The sequence below is a fragment of the Alosa sapidissima genome, chromosome 2 (genome assembly GCF_018492685.1).
Source record: "Alosa sapidissima isolate fAloSap1 chromosome 2, fAloSap1.pri, whole genome shotgun sequence".
Taxonomy (NCBI): Eukaryota; Metazoa; Chordata; class Actinopteri; order Clupeiformes; family Clupeidae; genus Alosa; species Alosa sapidissima.
In genome coordinates this window covers 12,391,411-12,415,418 of record NC_055958.1, presented here as the reverse complement: position 1 = coordinate 12,415,418, position 24,008 = coordinate 12,391,411, and the positions used below count along the sequence as shown (strand labels likewise).

Genomic DNA, 24,008 nt, shown 5'->3' with positions numbered 1-24,008 from the left:
TAAAACATACACTCACTAATCCTAAACAAACAACTGTATTTGCTTAAAATATAGTGCAAGACGCTCGTGAAAGAAAGATATGCAGCTTTCAAGTGACAGAAACGGCAAATTCCCAAGTTCACATTAAAACTGTTGGACATGAAAGGCCACATGGACTACAAACGAACTACAACGTGACGACAAAAGTGATGACGAGCCCCTAACTGGGCAACTCTGTTAGCAAAATCTAACCCCAGTTTCCGACCTCTGACTCACACATTACGTGACGTGAATGACGCGGAATGATTGATGTTTTTCCGAAGCCCATGAACGCTAGGTTAGACCCAGTAGGTAATCACGAAGCGTCACTGGTTTTCATGTCATGTCATCGTCCATGTGACTGACATTTTTAACAATCAGAAGTGCAGAGAAAATGGCTGCCACTGAAGCAGAAAGTATGAAAGTGTTTCTGTGGAAGAAGAGTAGCACTTCGATCATCCGGGAGTATTTCGGGGCTACAAGAAGTAATGCGCAACGCAAAACCTGACGTCGTGCACTTGCCACCTCTCAAGGCAACATTACAAACAGTGCAGTGTAGGAAAGCAAAGGTAGTGATGGTCTCTCCCAACAAGACGGGGAAAAGTGAACTACTATTTATCTATTCATTAGAATAGATTTGGAAGCAATTCATAATTGAATTAGTAGATTGAGCAATTAATATTTAGACGTTATCTCAAGTGGTAATATTCCATCACTTGTTTCAAGCATGTTGTAAAATAACCTCCCATCTATCTCTCTCTCTCTCCATCTCTCTCTCTCTCTCTCTCTCTCTCTCTCTCTGCTATCTGTCTTCCTGTAGCCGAGGCAAGCCGCTGTTCCTCTGCGCCGAGCGCTACCGTGTCCTGGAGCAGCAGTGGGTGGCTCACACTTTTGACCACATCAACAAGCGCTGGGGGCCTCACTACAACGGACTCTAAACTTCCCCCACACCACCCCACACACACACTCACCACCTCCAGAGGCTCCCAGGGGCCCGACCTGAGATGCCCAGCCACCCCCACCCTCCCCACCCCCCTCCCATTCACCCAGTCCAGCCTCACCTGGGGCCATTTTTTTCAGCCCTGCCTGGTGTAAATCTTATGGTAAACTTGTATCATGTACGATATAAACAAACAAACAAACAAACAAACAACAAAAAAAAAAAGAAATCTACATCCAGTGCAAAAAGGTTGCTGCCCCCCAGCCTTGGGTTTATGTGAAGTTTTAGTGTACAATCATGCCAATCGACTAACAGTGTGTGTGTTTTTAAGGAAAAAAAAAACAGAAAACACAAAAAGAAAACGTTTAAAAAATGTATCAGTGATTGAGGTGTGGATTTTAAAAAGGAAAAAAGAGAGAGATGGGGGGGTATTAGTGGTTTGGGGTGAGCTCGCCATAAAAGCACATGTTTTTTTGGCCCCTCTTTTTTTTTAAAGTTTGCTTTTGGACTCCATGGAGGGGTCCTCTATTGGCACGAGAGGAGCGCTTCAGTGAGATCACCCTGGAGATGCATGAACTTAGAACCCATCAGCGAATGTTTTTTTTTTTTTTTTAGCAAATTTGTTTATTTCTCCTCTCACAGAACGTTCCGTGAGACATTACATCAGAACATTCTAAAAGCGCTACACAAGGAAGGGATAGAACTCACCCCCTGCCAGAAACAGTCATGACCGACAACCACAGGCCTCCCTCAATGAGTAGACCCACACATCTAATTTAATACATATCTATTATTTATATCTTTTTCATTCTCAGTCAGGTTGCATCAGTGGAAGATGTTTTAGCATGTGCAAAAGGGCTCTTCTGCATGTGAAACCATTACTGTGACTTGCTTTAGCTTTCGGTTGCAGTATGTGCCGTTTTCAGCAAGCGAATGTGAGCATTGCTAAAAATGAAAACTATTAACCCTCTGTAGGCCAGCAGACTGGGGCAGGGCCTCGATATGAGATGCTGAACACATTTCAGCCAAAGGAAATAAAGGAAACAATGAAATGGGCATAATTCAATCATAGCATTTAGCCACCAAGATGCAAGTAGCATTTTTGGGCTGAGACTTGATTGATGTTAAGCTTTTGGTTGCACACAGAGAAGAGTGTTTACATCATGTGAGTCTAATGTAGGCAACAGAGAAAGGCTCTGGGTTTAAGGTCTGGTTGCAAAAAAATCATCCTCAGGAATTTTGTTTCGTTATCTTTTTTTTTTTTTTTTTTTGCTGTAGTTTCAAAAAAGAAAGAAAAACAAAAAAAGTTTTTAAAGATATTTAAATAAATGCTGCTATTCATTATTTGAAAAAAAAAAATAGTTCATGATTTACCTTTTTGTAAAAATGATTTATATATAGTTTGGGGGGTAGAGGGTGTTTTTTTTGTGTGACCTTTTTTGACTTTTTTTTTTGTTGACTTTTTTTGTATTCAAAAGAGATGAAGGTCTTGTGTGTTTGTTTGGCTGTTCTGGTTTGCTTGGCGTGGTTTGAATGAGACGGTAAGCTCCACAATGCGACTGCAGATCCACAAGCCCAAACCCAGGTTCTCTGCGCCGCCACAGCCCAGTTGGGGCGCCGGCCTTTTTACCCCTCTCCTCTGAACTTTACTCATATCCATATAACAGGGGGTGTCTACAACAGCCTTTTTTTGTTATTGTTGAATTGTTTTTTTTTTTTTTTGTTTTTTTTTTTAGGCTTCGCTTTACCCAGGCTTATATATCAGGTGGATTGGTCTTAAGGTCTCCTCACATTGCAGCCCTCTTTTGCAGATGATGTGCTGATCACCTAACAGCAGCTGTAAAAGCTGCCCAGAGAACTTTAAAAGGTCTAAAATGACAAAAATGCCTGAAAGGCAAGTTATAATGAAAAGGTTTTAAACTGACATCCAGTCCTGTAGGTTACCCAGAAATTATTTAATAGGATCACACACACACACAGTCATATACTGCACTTAAGCTCTGCTTACGTTGATAACCCAGCACTTTCATTTTTATTGTAGTATCTGTCCGATGAGCAGAACGAGGAGACTGTACCAACCCAGCCTACTAAACCCAAACCTCCTGTCTGACTGGGCCCTGACTGCTCCAGTGCTGTCACTTTAGAGGCTTCGCTGCCAAACTCTGATGGGTCAAAGTGATCCGTTTACACATCGGTCTCGTGTGAATCTCGATTGTGTGTGTGTGTGTGTGTGTGTGTGTGTGTGTGTGCATATGTGCATGAGTGTGTGTGTAGTCCTCAATAACCCCCTAGTGTACTAATGTCATTTTAGATCCATCTTTTGTTGGTTATTCCCCAAATGGAGTAGATGTTCTCTGTGTTGTGGAGTGGAATTGCTGTTGAGAACTAAATAGCAAATGGCTCTGGTAATGCCATGGAAAGTACCAAATTACACTAGGCAGTTGGACCACCATACTGCCTCTAGCAGTCACTTATGTCTCAAGATAAGTGAATGTCTTGGGAATCAATTATTTTGAGATGTGTGCCCAGTATAGACTATATGTTTGGGTTTTGGTTCTTTTTAAGTTATCTATGTCTTTACATGAAAAGTTTAAATAAATATGAAACTCATGAACTTATGCCATTTGAAGTTAGGGAGGTATTTTTTTGGAAATTCACATTCTTTTTATTATTGTTTGCCTATTTTCTCCAAGGGAGGCAGCATGACATGCCATTGGTAATAGACTTTTGGAAATGGTTTAAACTATAGGGTGACTGGGCTCTCCTGTGTGCAGTGGTTATATATTCACAAGTGACGTTTTCCAAAAATTACATTTCTTAGTAGACTTTATGAACATAAACCTGATCCAAATCTGGTACTCCCGGTGTCAATGGAGAAGTGTGTCTGAAAATGCTTAGCTTAAAACTTAACAAATGTTTGCCTTCCCCTGGTATGGAAGCAAAAGAAATACGTATATGTGGAATGATGTAATTATGGGCTTGAGAATGAAGACTAAACAATCTGCTCTGGGCTCAGGCAAAATAAAACCACATTTTGAAATAACCCCTTTCTCTGTGTTGAGTGCATACAAGAGCACTTCAGCAGGAGAATGCATAGTCTCTCACAAACACACACACAGCACATGCATGCTGCTGATTTATTTTGTTTACTTTATGGTTTTGCCATCATGAATATTATTATTGATATTATCATGATGGAATATTATCGCCCCCCCCCCCCCGCACACACTTTTGAAGCTACAGATCTGGAGTGATGTTCTGTTCTGAATGCCGGGTGTGTGTTGTAGAGGTAGGCCACAAGCTCCTGCGTTCTGAATGCCGGGTGTGTGTTGTAGCGGTAGGCCACGAGCTCCTGTGTGAACGGTGATTTAAAGGAAGGATACATACAGTACATTACTGTAGGTGCTGACTCCAACTTTCCCATCTCACCCCGGGAAGTGTGATTTAGACATTTAAAAATGCAAAATGTAACATATGTGAATAAAATATGAAGATAATGCGCTGACCTTGTGTGGTGTGGATCTTTGTCATGAACTTTCAAATTTGAAGAGACAAATTGATGGCTTTTATCCATTTCACCAGGAGCAAATTCTTGAAAATGATTAGTGGTCAACTGGACCACTAGAAGGGCCCGTGATAACACGGTTTGATTCTTTAAGAAGAACTATTTTATTTGTTCAGCCAACTGCCAAACCATGCATAACCCTGTTATGAAAACCTCACATTTGGCCAGTGATGGACTATAACTACAAGATTGAGAGTGTGTCCTTCAAGGACAAATTAAATGTTTTTTCAGACTGCGCTCACCTTCAGGACAGTAATTTAGTAACTGTCTAGAGTGGACAAAGCAATCTTGTCTTGGGCATGTCTTAGGTGTGATAAATGTTAGAGGTTAAATTAGCTGTTAATTTCAGAAAGGTGTATGTTAACTTTCCCGTCAATCTGGTAAACTACAGATTATTGAGAATGAGACAAAACATGTACAGCAGTTGTGACTGCCACCAGATTTAACTAGTAACTTATTTTGTATTGTTAACCAAATAAAGATTTATAACAGAATATTTATCCCAATCATCTGGTTTAATTTAATTAAATCATTTTTAATTTGCGACAGGCAATGACAACTTTTATATATATATATATATATATATATATATAAATCAACAAGGGTGACCCTTCCTTGTTGACAAATCGTGAACCTGCAACCCAAAAGCACCTGACTTCAAGACAAAGTTGACTGTGCAAAGGGATTTTTTGTTTTACTTTTTAAAATATATGTATATATATATAGAGAGAGAGAGAGCGAGAACAAGCGAACATGTTTGTTTTTCTCCTATCCTAACTTCATTTCGATCCATGCAATGCAGCAGGTGTGTATGAGGAGTGAGACAGTTCACCAATAACATCCTACTGCATTTATAACCTTTCTAGGTAATTAATAATAAATGACCGGCAGCCAGAAAAAGCTTCAAAAATCAGCATTGCTCCTTTTTCCCAATGATGACGAAAGCAGTTTATTAGTGGTATAGTGGTTTGCTAATGTTCACGATGCACTGTGTCTCTTATTTGCCAAAATAGACTATCAGAGGGGATCGAGGAAAAAGCATTGATTGTTAGTCATCATAGCATAGAGCTTTCTAGAATTCGCAAGTTAGCTTCTCCCACCTCCAGCTGCAGAGTCACACCACTGACAAGATAGTTGTGGTGATACCCTTTTCTTCTCACAGTCTGATAAGAACATGGTCTTGCCATCCTTTAGATCACCCAGCTGTTTTGAGGGTAGGCTAATCCATGACTGTGAATCTGAAGTAGTAGAGACCTTTGAACTGAGCTGTGAAGAAGCCTGTTGTGGTGCTTTCGGTCTATCATTGGTGAAGACTCCTTTGAAGACCGAGTTCAATTCAGTGTTCGTACACTTGATGGATCCTGAGTTCGTCAGACCTGCTGAGAATGCCACCTTGTGGCCCTCTTCACCTTCTTTCTCCAGACTTGCTACAGTACATCACTCTCAGCGGCTGCCAGTTTGTTCTTCAGCAGGGGCATAAGCAGGACACTGAATATAACTGGGAGATTTCAAGCTTGAGTGGCCCCTCCCGAACAAAACTCTTGCAAACTTGATGGAAAGGGGAGGCAAGGAGCCTTGAGTAATTTTGTGGGTCCCTCGCTACACAACGTGGTGCATGTATAAGGTGATCCGGCATTTTAGTCTATATGTCAGGTCATCTTCATGGGGAGTGGCCGCGAGGAGTGAAAGTGAAGGGCTACAGCCACACTGTCCAGGCTGCTGGAGGACACAGCAAAAAAATATATTCAAACACAATAGCATGCACTTTTTAAGCTCACAGTATGCTAATCAGCCTGGCCCCAAAACGCCGCAGGCCCACTGGGAATCTTTTTTCCAATCAGTGGTTACTTTTCTTCAGTGCTCTCAGTGCTGCATTGTCCTTCTTCAGGTCCTCCACTTCAGTTTTACTTGCAAAGAGTCTGGTGTTGGTGTCTTGTAGTTCTTTCTGGGTGGCTACCAGCTCCTCGGTCATCTCCAACAACATCTTCTTGAGTTCCCTGAGCTGAAGGCAGCTACCCAGGTTCAGAGCCGCCGCTACCCATACACAGAGCCCCAAGTAGGGCCCCAAGTACCTGGTGTGGGCCCCCAAAATTAAGGTTGCTAAAAAATGTCATGATAATTATTACATTATAAAAATATATAAATTAGTTATGAAGAGGCCCACCATTGCTTTTTCTTAACCCTATCACCCAATTCGGGCAAATTAGATGTTTTTACCTAATATATAAAAAGAGCCCCATCCCACTTCCCTGAAATGGTACAGCCTTCAAAGCTCTGGTCTTTTCACAGTGGAGGTAGAGCATCCTTCTGCCTGAAGTTTTCCATAATTATACCCATCTTTATCAAGCTGAATTTGAATGGTGATTCATAATGGCAAGTAATATAAGAGGCAATTTCTTGAATTTCCCCTGGGGATCAATAAAGTATCTATCTATCTATCTATCTACAGTATCTATCTATCTATCTAATATGGGTCTGTCGCTGAAAAACAAAAGGAAAGAAAACTGAGAGATGACGCCCCTGCATCCCTTGCTGGTAAGTTTGTGTTTTATAGGTCTAATTGTTTTGCTAACATGCAGTGATATTGCTAGCTAATGTCAGCAACCTAGGCTAGGTTAACAAGCAATTGGATTTGATGTAGCTCTAAGCCCTAAAGGATATAATCTAGATTTCACAATGCATGTGACACGTTTGCAAATAGTTGACAGTTGTCACTGTAGATTGGGCGCCTTATATGAAGTCAACAAAATTCTGGTTAGCACCGTGCAAAGTGCACTGCAAGATTAGCAGTCCCTCTGTCCTGCTTCAGTCCCCTGACCATTTATGCTTAGGGCCCCCAAAAGCATAGCAGCGGCCCTGCATGAGCACACACACACACACACACACACACACACACACACACCACACACACACACACACACACACACACACACACACACACACGTACACACAGCAGACACAGAGATGAGTCTGATCACCACAGTGACTTTCTTATCTGTCCTACCAGATGTAGTGCATTGATAATGCAATGAGGAACAAAGGTTCAAAACCAACCAAATAAGACAAAATGAACACAAGTATCAACAAATAGCAGGAAGAACGCTTTACTCTTACACAATAGCCAACCAAGACATATAAACTGGGTACCAGCACACTACCAGCACAGCTCAGAAACTACTGCCACTCTTACTACTGTCTGTGTGTGTGACAGAGTCTTGAAGATGGTAGCCATCATCACACTGCTGGTGCTGCTGTTCTCCGAGTGCGGAGCTCAGATCCAGTGCTCCCAGAGTGAACTGGAGACCGAGAACCAGCTGAGAGAACTCAGAGCCATGGTGCTGGAGTTGAGAGGGAAGCTGACCGGTACCCAGAAGGAGCTCCGGGACACCACGACTGCGCTGCACGACACCAACACTGCGCTAGCAGCAGTGAAGGCCTCAAATGCCGCCAGAGACACCAGACTGGTGGCCACGGAGAGAGTCGTGGAGCAAGTGAAGAGAGACACCGCAGCACAGCATGCAGACTTAACCTCTGTGAAGACCAACGTGGCAAAACTGAAGTATGAGTTTACAGAGAAACCCAAGGTAGCGTTTTCGGCAGGTTTGACCAACTCAGGAACTGTGAAGGCTGGGAACACTGACTTGAACTTGGTCTTCACTAAAATCATCACTAATGTTGGACAGGCCTACAGCAGCACAACAGGCTTCTTCAATGCTCCAGTCAGGGGAGTCTACTACATCAGATTCACAGTCATGGACCACCTAGCCGGACGCATTATGTACATCAAGATGTATAAGAATGGAGAGCAGGTCATGTTTTTAGGAGAGTATGATACAGATGGACATTCCTCCTATCTGTCCAGTGGTGCGACTCTGCAGCTGGAGGTGGGAGATGTAGTCAACATGCGACTCCCTGCAGGCTACAGGCTCTATGATGATTCTGGTAATCACAACACCTTCAGTGGCTTCCTGCTCTTTCCTCTCTGAATGCAACACACTGAATGGAACACACTGTTTAACAATTGTTTATGTCGTGAAATGAATTGTGTTTCATGAACATGAGAAAATAAATCATTGTTAAACTTCTGTATTTGTATTCTGTATTTGTCTTCATGATGAATAAGTAGCTATGGTAAATGATTGCACATATTCACATGTTTTCATTAAAGCACAATAAAAAAAGGTTACATTAAAAATTTAATTCAAAACACTATTAGTAAAAAATACTGCAGTGAGCCATTTTTGGTTTACCCCAGAACAGTAAATGATGAGAACAATATCAAGACTGACTCATGGAAACATTTGAACTGAAATTCAGTGAGAAAAAACAGACTGATGTACAGACTGTAGAATAGGGAATGTAATGTCCATGTGTGTACCAACGTTAACTCTTCTTACATAAATTAAGGTCATTGTGGATCCATTGTTTACAGACTTACACATTGTTTATTTTTTTAAAACACTAACTGTAATGTGTGAGGTGTGCACAGAGAAAGCATAGGAACTGAGAATGTGTACTTACATGCCTTACATGTGGAATTCAGAGAAAGTGTGTGTGTGTGTGTGTGTGATACTGCTATACTGTGTGGTGATTATAACTGACCTGTAAGTGATTTTTTAGTGAGCAGGATGTGAGGTGTAGGCTATATTGGAATTCTGACATTTTGTTAGCTCAGTGCATAAATTGTCTGTTCATGGCTGTTTGATACTGTGCATTTTGTGTATGTTACTGTAGTGAGATCATATGGTGAGAGGGTTGTGGACATCTGAAGGCATTGGGCTGGTTAATCCCTATTCACCACTATACTGCTGTATATACTTGTATATTTGAGTATATTTGTACATTTTTCTGTATGTATGTTTTCTTAGATTTCTGTATTAACTAATTTTGTATTGCAAAGCTTATGAAGGATGGTTGCAACAACTGATAGACACATTTGAATTTCCATTCTCCTTTTTCTCTTTAACAACTCCTTCTCACTCCCCTCCCTTCAATCTTGTTTTGTTCCCTCTTCCTGGTGCCCCTGTAGCCTGGGTACCTCAGATGACTGAGAGTGCATTTCATTTGTTCTGGCCTCACTCCCACTGAATCAGATTTCCAACTTGCGCCAGATGGAGTGTGACGGTCACAATTGTACTTCTGATAACTACATGTCAAGTGTTGGAGTTGTTAGGAATAGCTTTTCTGTCACTATCACACTGTTGCAATGAACTCTCAAAGCACTCACTCGCCCAAAGAGAAAGGCAAGAGGATGTGAGTGAGAAATTGACCGTGGTCAGGGTGCCTGTATTCCAAGGAGGTGTTGTTTTTATTTCCTTATCATTCCTTTTTCCCACTTATCCAATCAAAACATTAAATGGCATTACACTTTGTGACTTTGCTCGGACCTACATGTGTGGCCTCATGTAGCCTTTTAACAACATACTATCTGGGTTTCCGTACATGTTTCTGCACTTTAGCATCTGTATTTGTGTCACTAATATTTTGCGTTCTATTTGTATATGTTCTCACTTACTCAGAGGCCACCCTGAAGCAGTTCCCAGGCCAGGCACTCACTCCAGATTGCTGGGCCAGGCATGCCAAAGTGACAGAACTGAGGTTCCATAACAAAAACAAATATTTTCAATAAAATAGAATAAAAGATAACAGAAGTGTTGTGTGTTTCTTCCTCTTTATACTGATACTATGGTTGATTTTAAGTAAACACAATAGTGAAATATTTATTGATCAATGCAGAAAATATCAAACCATAGTAGAATATGGACTATATTAGAGAAATATATGTCTGAAATATATAGATCATGTGATCAGAATCTTCATCAAGAGTCATGTGATCATGCTTCTTAGTGTCATATATTTAAATATATTTAATTATATGCATAAAATATAAGAAAGTGGCCAATATTGAATATTTACTTCTATTTTAAAATATTGATACATACATGGAAATATATGTATTTAACATAGATGTAAATATATTTATTTAACATAGATGCTTATACTGGAATATGTTCAAGCTGCATATATACGAATATGTTATTTTTCTGTATGGGTACAACCATTTCATATATTTCTATCATGTTGATAGCAATGTTAATGATAATGATAACAAATGATAACAAAGAAAGATATGAGTTTAAAAGTGGTTTATTTACTTGTGTTCATGATACAGCTTATATCTCTTTTGCCAAACTAAACAGTTGGGCTATTTGTTTATTCAGAGAGGGAAAAGCAGGAAGCCAGTGAAGGGCATTGATTATTATGGTCGTCGTAGAGCCTCTTGCCTGCAGGAGTCGCATGTTAACCACATCTCCCACCTCCAGCTGCAGAGTCACACCACTGGAGATATAAAGGTGACCCTGAGCCTCATGGAAAAAAATCTGCTCTTGATTCGTAAACATCTTGATATCCATCCAGGCTCAAAAGGGGTAATCCATGACAGTGAACCTGATGTAGTAGACTCCCGTGACTGGAGCTGTGAAGAAGCCTGTCGTGCTGCTGTAGGCCTCTCCAACATTGGTGATGATTTTAGTGAAGACCAAGTTCATCTCTGTGTTCCCAGCCTGGAGATATTTTGAGTTAGGCAGAGCAGCTGAAAACGCCACCTTGGGTTTCTCTGCATCTAGTCTGGTGATGGTGTCCTGTAGTTTTGTCTGCGTAGCGGTCAGCTGCTCTCTGAGTTCCCTGAGCTCAGCAGAGATGTCCAGGTGAGTGGGGCCTGAGGCATTATCAGTGTCAGTGCTCTAGCTCTCCGTCTGGACCCCACAGAGAAAGAACAGCAGCAGCAGCAGTGACATCACGGCCCTCATCTTCAACATCGCTCTCTCTCTCTCAGTAGCTCTATACTGTAGTTTCTGAGTTCTCACTCTTTTTATGCCTCAGTTAATGCTGATGGTCATCACATTTTGGGATGAAAGTCCGAAGACAAAGTTAAGTTAATAAAAGATAGATAGATAGATAGATAGATAGATAGATAGATAGATACTTTATTGATTTATTGAGAAAAAAAACAGACAAGCAAACAAAACATGGCTTTCGGACTGGGACATGACCCAAAGTACAGTTTGTGCAAGTTTAAAAAAAAACATGATCATGATCAAAGCAAGCATAAAGAACAGGACTCTTTTCCCAAAACCTTCATATATATGCTATACACTTTTAGTGAGTTATACCATACTGTAAGCTCTACTTTTTTTAAAGTTATCAGGACAGGAAATGTAGTGTACTTTTCTGGTAGAATGTCCCCTATACCAGTGGAAATCCAGTTCTCCCCAAGAAAAAATATATTTATTAAATCAGTCAAAAGAGTGAAATAAACTAAAAGAGATTGTGGGATATCTCTAGGGAGCTATACTGCATAATTAAATGAAAGTAAGCACACTCTTAAAACGAATGTGTTGTCCTTATCTGGACACAGAGATGTGTTAAAACAACATTCGTTTATGGAGTTTTATTTTATCATGTGCTTAATTTATCAATACAAAATAATGGTCATTTCCTCACCCCTCTGACATCTTTAGTAAGAGTAGGGGGGGTGCCAAGACGATTTAAACACTTTTTAATTCAACGTAATTTACGAAGAGATTGTACCAATCTGAAAGCTAATATTTAGTCACTAGCAACCTAGCACATCTGTCCTCTGTCAAATGCAGTTGCATTGTTAGCTCTGAACAAAACCGTTGAAGAATAATTTCAGCCATGACCAGACTGATATCTATGAACAAACCCACTTAGAGATGAATGCTTTGATTCTGTGTGTGTGTGTGTGTGTGTGTGTGTGTGTGTGTGTGTGTGTGTGTGTGTGTGTGTGTGTGTGTGTGTGCATCAGCATGCTTGCTAGTCTTACTGTATGGGTTAACATCACTGGGTGTATTCTTCATCAAATTAATTTAGTCAGTATTTAAATAAACTAGATGTACTGCAGAGCGGTACAAAATATGACCGTGTGTGTGTCTTTATGTGTGTGTGTGTGTGTGTGTGTTTATGTGTATACGTGTGTCTGTGTGCGTGTGTGTGTGTGTGCATGCGTATGTGTGTGTGTGTGCGCTTGTGTGTAGCTGATATGGCCCCCCATGAACGGAATTTCACGAGGTTGAACGCATTCAGGGGGTATCATAATGATCATACACTTCAAATTTTGTGCAGTTTTGAACCTGTCAACCAAAGATTTTTTTGCCTGTGCCTGTTGAGGTGTCCACGACCGTGGCAGCCTTGACAGGGACATCAAGGAGGTGGTCATCCCCCAGCCCCCACACCCCCTCAATACCACTGCAACACTCACCTCCACCATCACAGGCTATCGTACCCCCACCATCACTGGATATTGCACCCCTCGCCCACATGGCGATCACGAACAATGAGGTGACAACGACTTCAGTCAACAGCCATCAGACACACAGATCCCAGATGCACCCCCCCCTCCCCCATTATCACAGCAGATCAAGTAAGAGTTCAACTAAAGAAACTTCGCCCCAAGAAGGCAGCCGGGCCTGACAGACTGTGTCCTAGGCCAGTGTTTCTCAAAGTGTGGTCCGGGGACCACTAGTGGTCCGCAAGCTATCCCAAGTGGTCCGCAAGCAGACGTGGTAAAATATAATATAGATGAGTTGTTTGCAATATTGAACCAACTTGTATGTAAATTCAAACAGTTCTGCAACATGCCTATGTATGCTACGCCAGTTTAAATCATATGAATCCTCTGACACAATAAGCAAGGTGAGGCCTATTGTGTAATATACTGTTGAAGTACGTCTACTCTTCTTTTTTTTTTAGCTAGGTGGTCCGTGAGGTTTTTTTTCATTGGTTAAGTGGTCCTTGGTCTGAAAAAGTTTGAGAAACACTGTCCTAGGCTACTCAAGGCCTGTGCTGCTGAACTAGGGGAGCCACTGAAGCACATCTTCAACTTGAGTCTACGTCTCGGACAAGTTCCAACACTGTGGAAGACATCATGTCTCACCCCAGTCCCTAAGAAGCCACACCCTAGTGAGCTTAATGACTACAGGCATGTCGCTCTAACATCACATGTGATGAAGACAATGGAGCGACTGGTCTTAGGTATCCTCAGACCCCAGGTACGCCATGCACTAGACCCGTTACAGTTTGCATACCAGGAGAAAGTGGGCGTGGACGATGCCATCACTTATCTTCTAGACAGGACACATTCTCACCTGGACAATGTTCTTTGATTTCTCAAGTGCTTTTAACAGCATCCAACCCCTCATACTGGGAGACAAGCTCTTGCAGATGGGTGTGGACGCTCACCTGGTAACTTGGATTACAGATTACCTGACCGAGCGACAGGGAACTGTGCTCTCACCAGTCCTGTTCACCCTGTACACATCTGACTTCTGTGGGGTGTATCAGGGACAAGCAGGAGGAGGAGTACAGGAGCCTGGTGGAGGACTTTGTGCAGTGGTGCAAACTCAATCACCTTCAACTCAACACTTCAAAGACCAAGGAGATGGTGGTGGATTTCCACAGGTCTAGGCCCGCTCTGCTACTAGTCTCCATTGATGGGGTCAGTGTGGAGGTGTTAATCTGAGAATCACTGCAGGTAGCAATTTACATGACAACACCAATAATAATTGCATTTTTACTGGGTTTCTTCTCTTTCTTCTTTGAAGGTAGCTCACTCATTCTTACAATGATTAAAATAAACTCAGCCTCTTGTTTTATCTCGGCATTTTATTCCATTTTATGTTTTCTTACAATTACTCTATTTGATGTACTTGACTTTTATGTAGCCTACTACTTGCTTATATTGTATTTAGAATGGACAAAAGGACCTGGGGAGACGGTTTAGGGGAATATGACTGATGGACTTCAATCTGTCCTCCAGTGGTGTAACTCTGCAGCTGGAGATTGGAGATGTTGTTAACATGCGACTCCCTGCAAACAGTAGGCTATCTGAAGGCTTTGATTACACAGATTATCACAACACATTCAGCGCTTTCCTGCTCTTTCCTCTCTTAATGGAACAAGCTGCTCAATATGTAACATATGATGAATAGTGTACCTCATGAGGAAATCATTTAAACTGAAATTCTTCTGACTAGTCATTGGTCATGCATACTGAATATAACTGAAAGATAAGTTTGTATATACAATACAAACATGAAAAGGTGCTCCAAGCAATGTTATACAGTTTCTAAGATAAAACATTTTTTGTCACATACAGCAAACATCACCTCACCATCCGCTAGCTGTCTGTCCCCTGAATACACTGTAAAAGCCTGGTCCAGCCTGGACCATGAAACATAACAAACTGTTCAAACCAATCAGCGTTCAGGAGAGTTTCAGTTGTATGGGAGGGAGGGAGGGGGGAGCTAGCTCTGTGTTTAGTTTGAATGTCAACCGAAGTGACGTTACCCAACATCGCTTAGAGCACCTTTATAATGGTAAACCGCGATAAAAATGTTGACGATGACAATTACCGTTTTCATTTCAAATATCATGATTATCACGGTTGATTACCACGGTCTGGCAACCGTGTGTTTAATCCAAGCGGCAACATTCTAATCTGAACAATGAAGCCTACCCGGAAGTTCGAAAAACTGCAATACATCGAAAATCCGCTAGGGACTGGTCCCAAAAGCGAGCAAATGTCCATAGACTCCCATGTTAAAATGTCCGTTTTCACAGCGTAAATACATGTTTTTAAAGCCTGGTCCCATGGACTTTTATTGTACTTTTTGGTAGTTTCCCAGTGCCTGACAACTGTGAGGGGGGTGAATTTTTTTCTAACTCATTAGTTTAGATCACATTTAGATATAAAATATATGAATAATTAAGGGCGTGGTCGGCTTGATTGACGGCTGACGTCGAGGCATACAGCAGCAGACGTTGCCAGCTGAGTGGAAAGTGGAAACCCTGAAACTTTGACGTCTCAGCCATGATTATACACAGTTACCACATCCTTTCTGAACATCTTTATTCAAAAAGCTGACATAAAATGGTTTGCTAAGCTACTTATTGAAGCCTACTAACCGACACTTTCAGAAGACTTCGTTCCAGTTTTTTTAGGTAAGTGACATTCATTCCACTACTATTTCACGTAGCACTAGATGTTAGCATTATTTAGCATCGAGTGGGCACTAACGTTAAGCTACGTTAGCATCATATCGCCTCAAATAAGTTAATGTTGAAAATGATGACCGAATGGCAGAAGCACACACATACATTTAGTTAACTTGATAAAGTTAACGTTAGTGAAAACCATTGTGCTCCCGTTATGAGTTAGCTTAACGTTGGTCATACTAGCCAGGTGTTAGTCAATGAACAGACAGCTCTAAAGTTAACGTTAGTTCACAAACATACTGGGGCAACAAAGCATGTTTTCGTCAAAAAACCTTTTGTAAATACGCTCTGTGGGAATGCTTAGTCCATTGACAATTTATACAGTCTTTGGGTTGTCACGTTTAAGATAAAAAAAACTTCAGCCTAAGCATTAAAATGCTTGTTGTCGGCTAGCTGAGGCAAAATTGTGAACCGCTATGAACCATTGACCGTATACTTTGAACATGGAGCTGTGATAACAAGCGATAGTTATAACTGACGTTTGAAACTCTTATTGATGCCATTTATTTGTTAAACACAAATTTGAACGAACACTTCTTGTCTATGCAAAGATTCCCTGTAGGTAATCCAGACAGGCTGGGTGCTGGAGAGGGCTCTGGACTCCTAACTTCAATTCTTGTCTGTGCAGTCCATGGTACTTTGACTTTGATTTTTCATACATTTAATTGGAGCAACCTACTGGTTGTATATTCCAGACATCGTTACCATATACTGAACAAACATGAATGCATTTCAGACATTTAGAGTGGCCTTTTATTTTGAGCAGTCCTGTGCAATAACTATCAAAATAATTTATCATTAGCATCTTTTGATAAGTCACACACGGAAAGTAGTTGTATTATGCCTTCAAATCAGCAGGTTTTGGTTGGATACAGATTGCATAATTAAACAATATGGCACCAGTGGTTGGCTACTGTTTGACTGGACCTTGGCCTAACTGTTAATAACTACCTCAATAGGGTGTAGATATGAGCTTACACTGTTTCACTGAAAACACAAAAATACAAGAAATATTTATTCTACAATACTTTAAATACACCACATTTGTTTTTGCTTATTGCCCGCGTAAACAGGGCATGTGCAATAGTTGAATACGCGTGTCCTGTCCCCATTCAGCTAAGTGTTCTGTGAGTTGGTTGTTCATTATAAATATTGGGAGTGAGTCTGCAAATCTTACTTCGTTGTTGTCATACATTGCCTCCACAGTCTATGATTGCCACATAAAAAAAAAAATGTTTAGCTTAATTTGTGAGCACTTGTTCATAGTTTACAGTAAGTTCAAGGATGTGACATATACCAATATTTCTGTTTTCAGATCTGGAACATTTTGAAATCCTACCAGATGGGGCAGAAGTCATTGAGCAGTGGCAGCTTCTGATTTCAAGGACTTTGTTCACCTTTATTTACAGCATTTGCATCTGTGTCTTTAAAGTGATCTAATATGTATTGACTATGTACTAGCTTAGTACATATTAGTTTTTGTTATTTTAGTTTCACAAATTCAGTGGTTACCTGTAATGCTCAAGATATACAAGTAAAAAAATCACCTTTACTTCTGCATCTGGGTCTTCAATTCAACCTACTGACTGAAGCTGACGGATTTGTATAAATGTTTTTGAAAGCACAGGCAAATTGGTTTGGCATGAGTTTTAATGTAATTCACAGTTCAGAAAAGTTCCATAAACATTTCCAAGTGCAAGTTCAGTGCAATCAACAGTAAGTTTGCTTTCTGATATTTAAAGAACAGAAATGGGTTTGGCATAAGTAAAGGGTAGGTGTAACAGTCCATCAATAAACATAAAGTGAAACGTACTGTATACTCTCAATGGGTTCAATATCACCACACCCCAGCCAAACCACTTCACCTGGACCTCTAGGCCCAGGTTAGAGCCCATGGACCTCCTTGCCGCCTCCTCCCCATGGCGAACTGCCAAAATAGAAAGGTAAACTTTTCATTAGTACCTATATATCTTACAAGATAATACAATAAGGCAAACCAACACTACTTGTTGTAATCAACAAAAGTACAGTTATTGTACAATGCTGTAGTACTATTGTGCGATTTGAAATGGGTCTTCAGTGACAAACTACACTAATATTGGCATTGTTATGCCAAACACCGGACACTAACTGGATTTAACGTTTTGATAATAGCCTGACAAGAAGAGGAAATAAGGAAAGCTAACCGAACATGAACGCTGGATCGTGAAATGGCCACCGATGAGAAATTTCAATGTCATCTTAGACCAAGCTACCACTGACAACTTTAGAGCAATATAGCGATTTCAAAACGTGATATTAAGAGTTAATCAAAATGAATTCATGATGTACAAGTTAACTAATACCCTACTACGATTTTGTTATCAATTCACACCAAACGTTGACAGAATACAGCGAGCTGGCTGATGTTATCGTAAATTAATTAACGTTATAATGATGGCTGCCACTGAGGATATGAGATGCTAACGTTAATCACAAAACAATAAAGGCAAAGATACATTTTTGTCAGTATGAGTTGCTGAACCTGTAACGCTAAACTACTCTACGTTATTTTACCGTAACTTCAGCAAGGGAGGGATAGCTAAGTTTATTTTACCTAGAAGCTAGAATCTGCAAACTCAACTCTTCATTCTCAACTTTTCAACCGTTCACCCGAATACCTTTCAGCATACAAAATTAAAAAGTGTCTGAACATGGCATTAAGAAACATACATGAACTTCACGTTAGCAGATCAAACTTACCAGCAAATTATGTTACAGCAACGTCTGTGCAAGTCCATCTTGTAGGCCTAACGTTACAGATAGCTTAGCTGAGGCTGCTGTGCTCGGCTGACGACGAGGCGGGTTCACCGGCTTGCTCAGGAGGTGGGCGGGGTTAGGATTTCCCAAGGTTTTCCAAGATGGCGCCGCCCATACCCCCCATAAACGGCTTCATAACCGTTCTTCAGAAAATCTATGGGTGACGTCACAGACGCTTTGTCCATATTTTTTACAGTCTATGTTATGAAGCCGTTTATGGGGGGTATGGGCGGCGCCATCTTGGAAAACCTTGGGAAATCCTAACCCCGCCCACCTCCTGAGCAAGCCGGTGAACCCGCCTCGTCGTCAGCCGAGCACAGCAGCCTCAGCTAAGCTATCTGTAACGTTAGGCCTACAAGATGGACTTGCACAGACGTTGCTGTAACATAATTTGCTGGTAAGTTTGATCTGCTAACGTGAAGTTCATGTATGTTTCTTAATGCCATGTTCAGACACTTTTTAATTTTGTATGCTGAAAGGTATTCGGGTGAACGGTTGAAAAGTTGAGAATGAAGAGTTGAGTTTGCAGATTCTAGCTTCTAGGTAAAATAAACTTAGCTATCCCTCCCTTGCTGAAGTTACGGTAAAATAACGTAGAGTAGTTTAGCGTTACAGGTTCAGCAACTCATACTGACAAAAATGTATCTTTGCCTTTATTGTTTTGTGATTAACGTTAGCATCTCATATCCTCAGTGGCAGCCATCATTATAACGTTAATTAATTTACGATAACATCAGCCAGCTCGCTGTATTCTGTCAACGTTTGGTGTGAATTGATAACAAAATCGTAGTAGGGTATTAGTTAACTTGTACATCATGAATTCATTTTGATTAACTCTTAATATCACGTTTTGAAATCGCTATATTGCTCTAAAGTTGTCAGTGGTAGCTTGGTCTAAGATGACATTGAAATTTCTCATCGGTGGCCATTTCACGATCCAGCGTTCATGTTCGGTTAGCTTTCCTTATTTCCTCTTCTTGTCAGGCTATTATCAAAACGTTAAATCCAGTTAGTGTCCGGTGTTTGGCATAACAATGCCAATATTAGTGTAGTTTGTCACTGAAGACCCATTTCAAATCGCACAATAGTACTACAGCATTGTACAATAACTGTACTTTTGTTGATTACAACAAGTAGTGTTGGTTTGCCTTATTGTATTATCTTGTAAGATATATAGGTACTAATGAAAAGTTTACCTTTCTATTTTGGCAGTTCGCCATGGGGAGGAGGCGGCAAGGAGGTCCATGGGCTCTAACCTGGGCCTAGAGGTCCAGGTGAAGTGGTTTGGCTGGGGTGTGGTGATATTGAACCCATTGAGAGTATACAGTACGTTTCACTTTATGTTTATTGATGGACTGTTACACCTACCCTTTACTTATGCCAAACCCATTTCTGTTCTTTAAATATCAGAAAGCAAACTTACTGTTGATTGCACTGAACTTGCACTTGGAAATGTTTATGGAACTTTTCTGAACTGTGAATTACATTAAAACTCATGCCAAACCAATTTGCCTGTGCTTTCAAAAACATTTATACAAATCCGTCAGCTTCAGTCAGTAGGTTGAATTGAAGACCCAGATGCAGAAGTAAAGGTGATTTTTTTACTTGTATATCTTGAGCATTACAGGTAACCACTGAATTTGTGAAACTAAAATAACAAAAACTAATATGTACTAAGCTAGTACATAGTCAATACATATTAGATCACTTTAAAGACACAGATGCAAATGCTGTAAATAAAGGTGAACAAAGTCCTTGAAATCAGAAGCTGCCACTGCTCAATGACTTCTGCCCCATCTGGTAGGATTTCAAAATGTTCCAGATCTGAAAACAGAAATATTGGTATATGTCACATCCTTGAACTTACTGTAAACTATGAACAAGTGCTCACAAATTAAGCTAAAAATTTTTTTTTTTTATGTGGCAATCATAGACTGTGGAGGCAATGTATGACAACAACGAAGTAAGATTTGCAGACTCACTCCCAATATTTATAATGAACAACCAACTCACAGAACACTTAGCTGAATGGGGACAGGACACGCGTATTCAACTATTGCACATGCCCTGTTTACGCGGGCAATAAGCAAAAACAAATGTGGTGTATTTAAAGTATTGTAGAATAAATATTTCTTGTATTTTTGTGTTTTCAGTGAAACAGTGTAAGCTCATATCTACACCCTATTGAGGTAGTTATTAACAGTTAGGCCAAGGTCCAGTCAAACAGTAGCCAGCCACTGGTGCCATATTGTTTAATTATGCAATCTGTATCCAACCAAAACCTGCTGATTTGAAGGCATAATACAACTACTTTCCGTGTGTGACTTATCAAAAGATGCTAATGATAAATTATTTTGATAGTTATTGCACAGGACTGCTCAAAATAAAAGGCCACTCTAAATGTCTGAAATGCATTCATGTTTGTTCAGTATATGGTAACGATGTCTGGAATATACAACCAGTAGGTTGCTCCAATTAAATGTATGAAAAATCAAAGTCAAAGTACCATGGACTGCACAGACAAGAATTGAAGTTAGGAGTCCAGAGCCCTCTCCAGCACCCAGCCTGTCTGGATTACCTACAGGGAATCTTTGCATAGACAAGAAGTGTTCGTTCAAATTTGTGTTTAACAAATAAATGGCATCAATAAGAGTTTCAAACGTCAGTTATAACTATCGCTTGTTATCACAGCTCCATGTTCAAAGTATACGGTCAATGGTTCATAGCGGTTCACAATTTTGCCTCAGCTAGCCGACAACAAGCATTTTAATGCTTAGGCTGAAGTTTTTTTTTTATCTTAAACGTGACAACCCAAAGACTGTATAAATTGTCAATGGACTAAGCATTCCCACAGAGCGTATTTACAAAAGGTTTTTTGACGAAAACATGCTTTGTTGCCCCAGTATGTTTGTGAACTAACGTTAACTTTAGAGCTGTCTGTTCATTGACTAACACCTGGCTAGTATGACCAACGTTAAGCTAACTCATAACGGGAGCACAATGGTTTTCACTAACGTTAACTTTATCAAGTTAACTAAATGTATGTGTGTGCTTCTGCCATTCGGTCATCATTTTCAACATTAACTTATTTGAGGCGATATGATGCTAACGTAGCCTAACGTTAGTGCCCACTCGATGCTAAATAATGCTAACATCTAGTACTACGTGAAATAGTAGTGGAATGAATGTCACTTACCTGAAAAAACTGGAACGAAGTCTTCTGAAAGTGTCGGTTAGTAGGCTTCAATAAGTAGCTTAGCAAACCATTTTATGTCAGCTTTTTGAATAAAGATGTTCAGAAAGGATGTGGTAACTGTGTATAATCATGGCTGAGACGTCAAAGTTTCAGGGTTTCCACTTTCCACTCAGCTGGCAACGTCTGCTGCTGTATGCCTCGACGTCAGCCGTCAATCAAGCCGACCACGCCCTTAATTATTCATATATTTTATATCTAAATGTGATCTAAACTAATGAGTTAGAAAAAAAATCACCCCCCTCACAGTTGTCAGGCACTGGGAAACTACCAAAAAGTACAATAAAAGTCCATGGGACCAGGCTTTAAAAACATGTATTTACGCTGTGAAAACGGACATTTTAACATGGGAGTCTATGGACATTTGCTCGCTTTTGGGACCAGTCCCTAGCGGATTTTCGATGTATTGCAGTTTTTCGAACTACCGGGTAGGCTTCATTGTTCAGATTAGAATGTTGCCGCTTGCTTCATAACCGTTCTTCAGAAAATCTATGGGTGACGTCACAGACGCTTTGTCCATATTTTTTACAGTCTATGGTTTAATCCTTCCCAGCTTCATCTGCTTTTGACATACAGTAGGCCTGGTACAATGAAACAAAACTGACACCCTACTGATTCTGTTATCTACTTGATGGATTTACCTGTGATTCGGATTTGGCTACACCTGCTTTTAAAAGGCGGAACATTTTCACAGCAAAACATGCACTGTATCATGTAGCCACTCTGTGTGTTTTTATGCGTGTGTCCACATTAAATCCATTCCACTCACGTTATCCGTAGCCTAAAATTTTGAACACTTACTTTGGTCTCACTCAATGGATCCATATAACAGAAATAGCAAACTCCAAGTCATATATTTTGTAATATAGTAAATACTGTCACACCTTTTGAAACTATTTCAGCTTGTGTATGCCTATTAGTGCTTTCTGAACATATTAAACACACTTTTAAAAATACCGCGATAATACCGAAAACCGTGATTAGTTTGGTCACTCTAACCGTGAGGTTAAATTTTCATAACGTTACATCCCTAGTGGAGTCACACCACCAGAGAGATAGGTTTCTTTTCCATCAGTATCGTATTCTGCCAAGCCCATGAGCTTCTCTTTGTTCTTAAACATCAGGATTGTCATCCTGCGTGACTCTAGTATGTCAAGTACTGTGAATCTAAAGTAGTAGACTCCTTTGACTGGAGTTGTGAAGAAGCCAGTCGTGCTGCTGTAGGCCTGTCCAATATTGGTGATGATTTTAGTGAAAACCAAGCTCAGCTCAGAACTCCCAGCCTTTACGAGTCCCGAGTTAGTCAGACCTGCTGAGAACGCCACCTTGGGTTTCTTTGAAATCTCCTTCTCCAGATTCACTACTTCAGTTTCAGTGGTTGCCAGTCTGGTCTTCACTGCTGCTAGCGCAGTGTTGGTGTTGTGCAGCGCAGTCGTGGTGTCTCGGAGCTCCTTCTGGGTACCGGTCAGCTTCCCTCTCAACTCCAGCACCATGGCTCTGAGTTCCCTCAGCTGGTTCTCGGTCTCCAGTTCACTCTGGGAGCACTGGATCTGAGCTCCGCACTCGGAGAACAGCAGCACCAGCAGTGTGATGATGGCTATCATCTTTGATAAGACTCTGTCACACACACAGACACTACAGCAGTAGTTTAAAAAGATGAACTCAGTAGTAAGAGTGGCAGTAGTTTCTGAGCTGTGCTGGTAGTGTGCTGGTACCCATTTTGGCTATTGTGTAAGAGTAAGGCGTTCTTCCTGCTATTTTTTGATACTTGTGTTTATTTTGTCTTATTTGGTTGGTTTTGAACCTTTAGTTCCTCATTGCATTATGCAATGCACTACATCTGGTAGGACAGATAAGAAAGTCACTGTGGTAATCAGACTCGTGTGTGTGTGTGTGTGTGTGTGTGTGTGCGTGCGTGTTTGTATGAAGTCACTTGTTTACCACATCTTCCAGTTGCTCCTGCAGAGTGCTGGAGACAGGACATGTGGATCCCCAAATTTACTGTGTAATTCTCTTTGACTCCAAACTCATCTTATTTAAACTCTGTCTGTATGTTTTCCATCTGAGTGCTCCAGTCATTGGAAAATACCAATTTCAAGACGTTTTGGTAGTGTTTGAAAATAATCCCTCTAGCTCAGTGTGTTTCCCAAAGTGTTTTTGTTTTGACATTTTGTAATTAAAGTGAAAAAGTCACGCCTCGCATGCCACGCGTTTTTTCGGTTAAAACATTTTATGTCACTTACTGCAAACATCACCTAACCAACCGCTAGCTGTCTGTGTCCTGAATACACTGTAAAAAAAAGCTAGCTCTCTGTTTTGCTTGAAAGATTTTTTTTTAGAGATGAAATTGAGCCTCA

The 24,008-nt window shown here is 40.6% G+C and overlaps 3 protein-coding genes and 2 long non-coding RNA genes across 8 annotated transcripts in view; 3 read left to right on the top strand and 2 right to left on the bottom strand.

Moving 5' to 3' along the window:
- Positions 1 to 4,463, top strand: part of ubr3 (ubiquitin protein ligase E3 component n-recognin 3) — a 75,821-nt gene extending 71,358 nt beyond the window's left edge. For all 4 annotated transcript variants that reach the window (XM_042077226.1, XM_042077217.1, XM_042077207.1 and 1 more), the window contains one exon: positions 839 to 4,463. In XM_042077226.1, coding sequence (XP_041933160.1) covers positions 839 to 956 — 118 coding nt within the window. In that variant the 3' untranslated portion in view covers positions 957 to 4,463. The remainder of the gene's footprint in view (positions 1 to 838) is intronic.
- Positions 4,464 to 7,707: 3,244 nt separating this feature from the next.
- On the top strand, positions 7,708 to 8,549 carry LOC121696140 (complement C1q tumor necrosis factor-related protein 3-like). The gene has a single exon (XM_042077474.1). It carries the CDS (start codon positions 7,745 to 7,747, stop codon positions 8,507 to 8,509), a length of 765 nt encoding a protein of 254 aa, XP_041933408.1. The 5' UTR covers positions 7,708 to 7,744; the 3' UTR covers positions 8,510 to 8,549.
- A 1,489-nt stretch (positions 8,550 to 10,038) lies between these two features.
- On the bottom strand, positions 10,039 to 23,319 carry LOC121688331 (complement C1q-like protein 2). Its single transcript, XM_042067837.1, has 3 exons — positions 22,697 to 23,319; positions 10,808 to 10,860; positions 10,039 to 10,116 (listed from the first exon to the last, which is right to left on the bottom strand). Exons 1-3 carry the CDS (start codon positions 23,253 to 23,255, stop codon positions 10,039 to 10,041), a joined length of 690 nt encoding a protein of 229 aa, XP_041923771.1. The 5' UTR covers positions 23,256 to 23,319.
- Positions 18,613 to 19,905, top strand: LOC121696237. The gene is made up of 2 exons (XR_006026264.1): positions 18,613 to 18,795; positions 19,611 to 19,905. It is a non-coding gene; the product is annotated as an uncharacterized LOC121696237 (long non-coding RNA).
- On the bottom strand, positions 20,173 to 22,064 carry LOC121696234. Its single transcript, XR_006026258.1, has 3 exons — positions 21,595 to 22,064; positions 20,905 to 20,987; positions 20,173 to 20,222 (listed from the first exon to the last, which is right to left on the bottom strand). It is a non-coding gene; the product is annotated as an uncharacterized LOC121696234 (long non-coding RNA).
- Positions 23,320 to 24,008: the final 689 nt, after the last annotated feature.

Bases quoted from the DNA above. Each gene is read 5' to 3' on its own strand.
- LOC121696140 (XM_042077474.1), top strand. From the start codon at position 7,745: ATGGTAGCCATCATCACACTGCTGGTGCTGCTGTTCTCCGAGTGCGGA.
- LOC121688331 (XM_042067837.1), bottom strand. From the start codon at position 23,255: ATGATAGCCATCATCACACTGCTGGTGCTGCTGTTCTCCGAGTGCGGA. The intron at 10,861-22,696 runs GTGTGACTCCAC...ATATCTCCAGTG, and splicing joins AGAAACCTATCTCTCTGGTG to GTGTGACTCTGCAGCTGGAG. The intron at 10,117-10,807 runs GCAAGAGGCTCT...ATGGAACCTCAG, and splicing joins TTAACATGCGACTCCTGCAG to TTCTGTCACTTTGGCATGCC.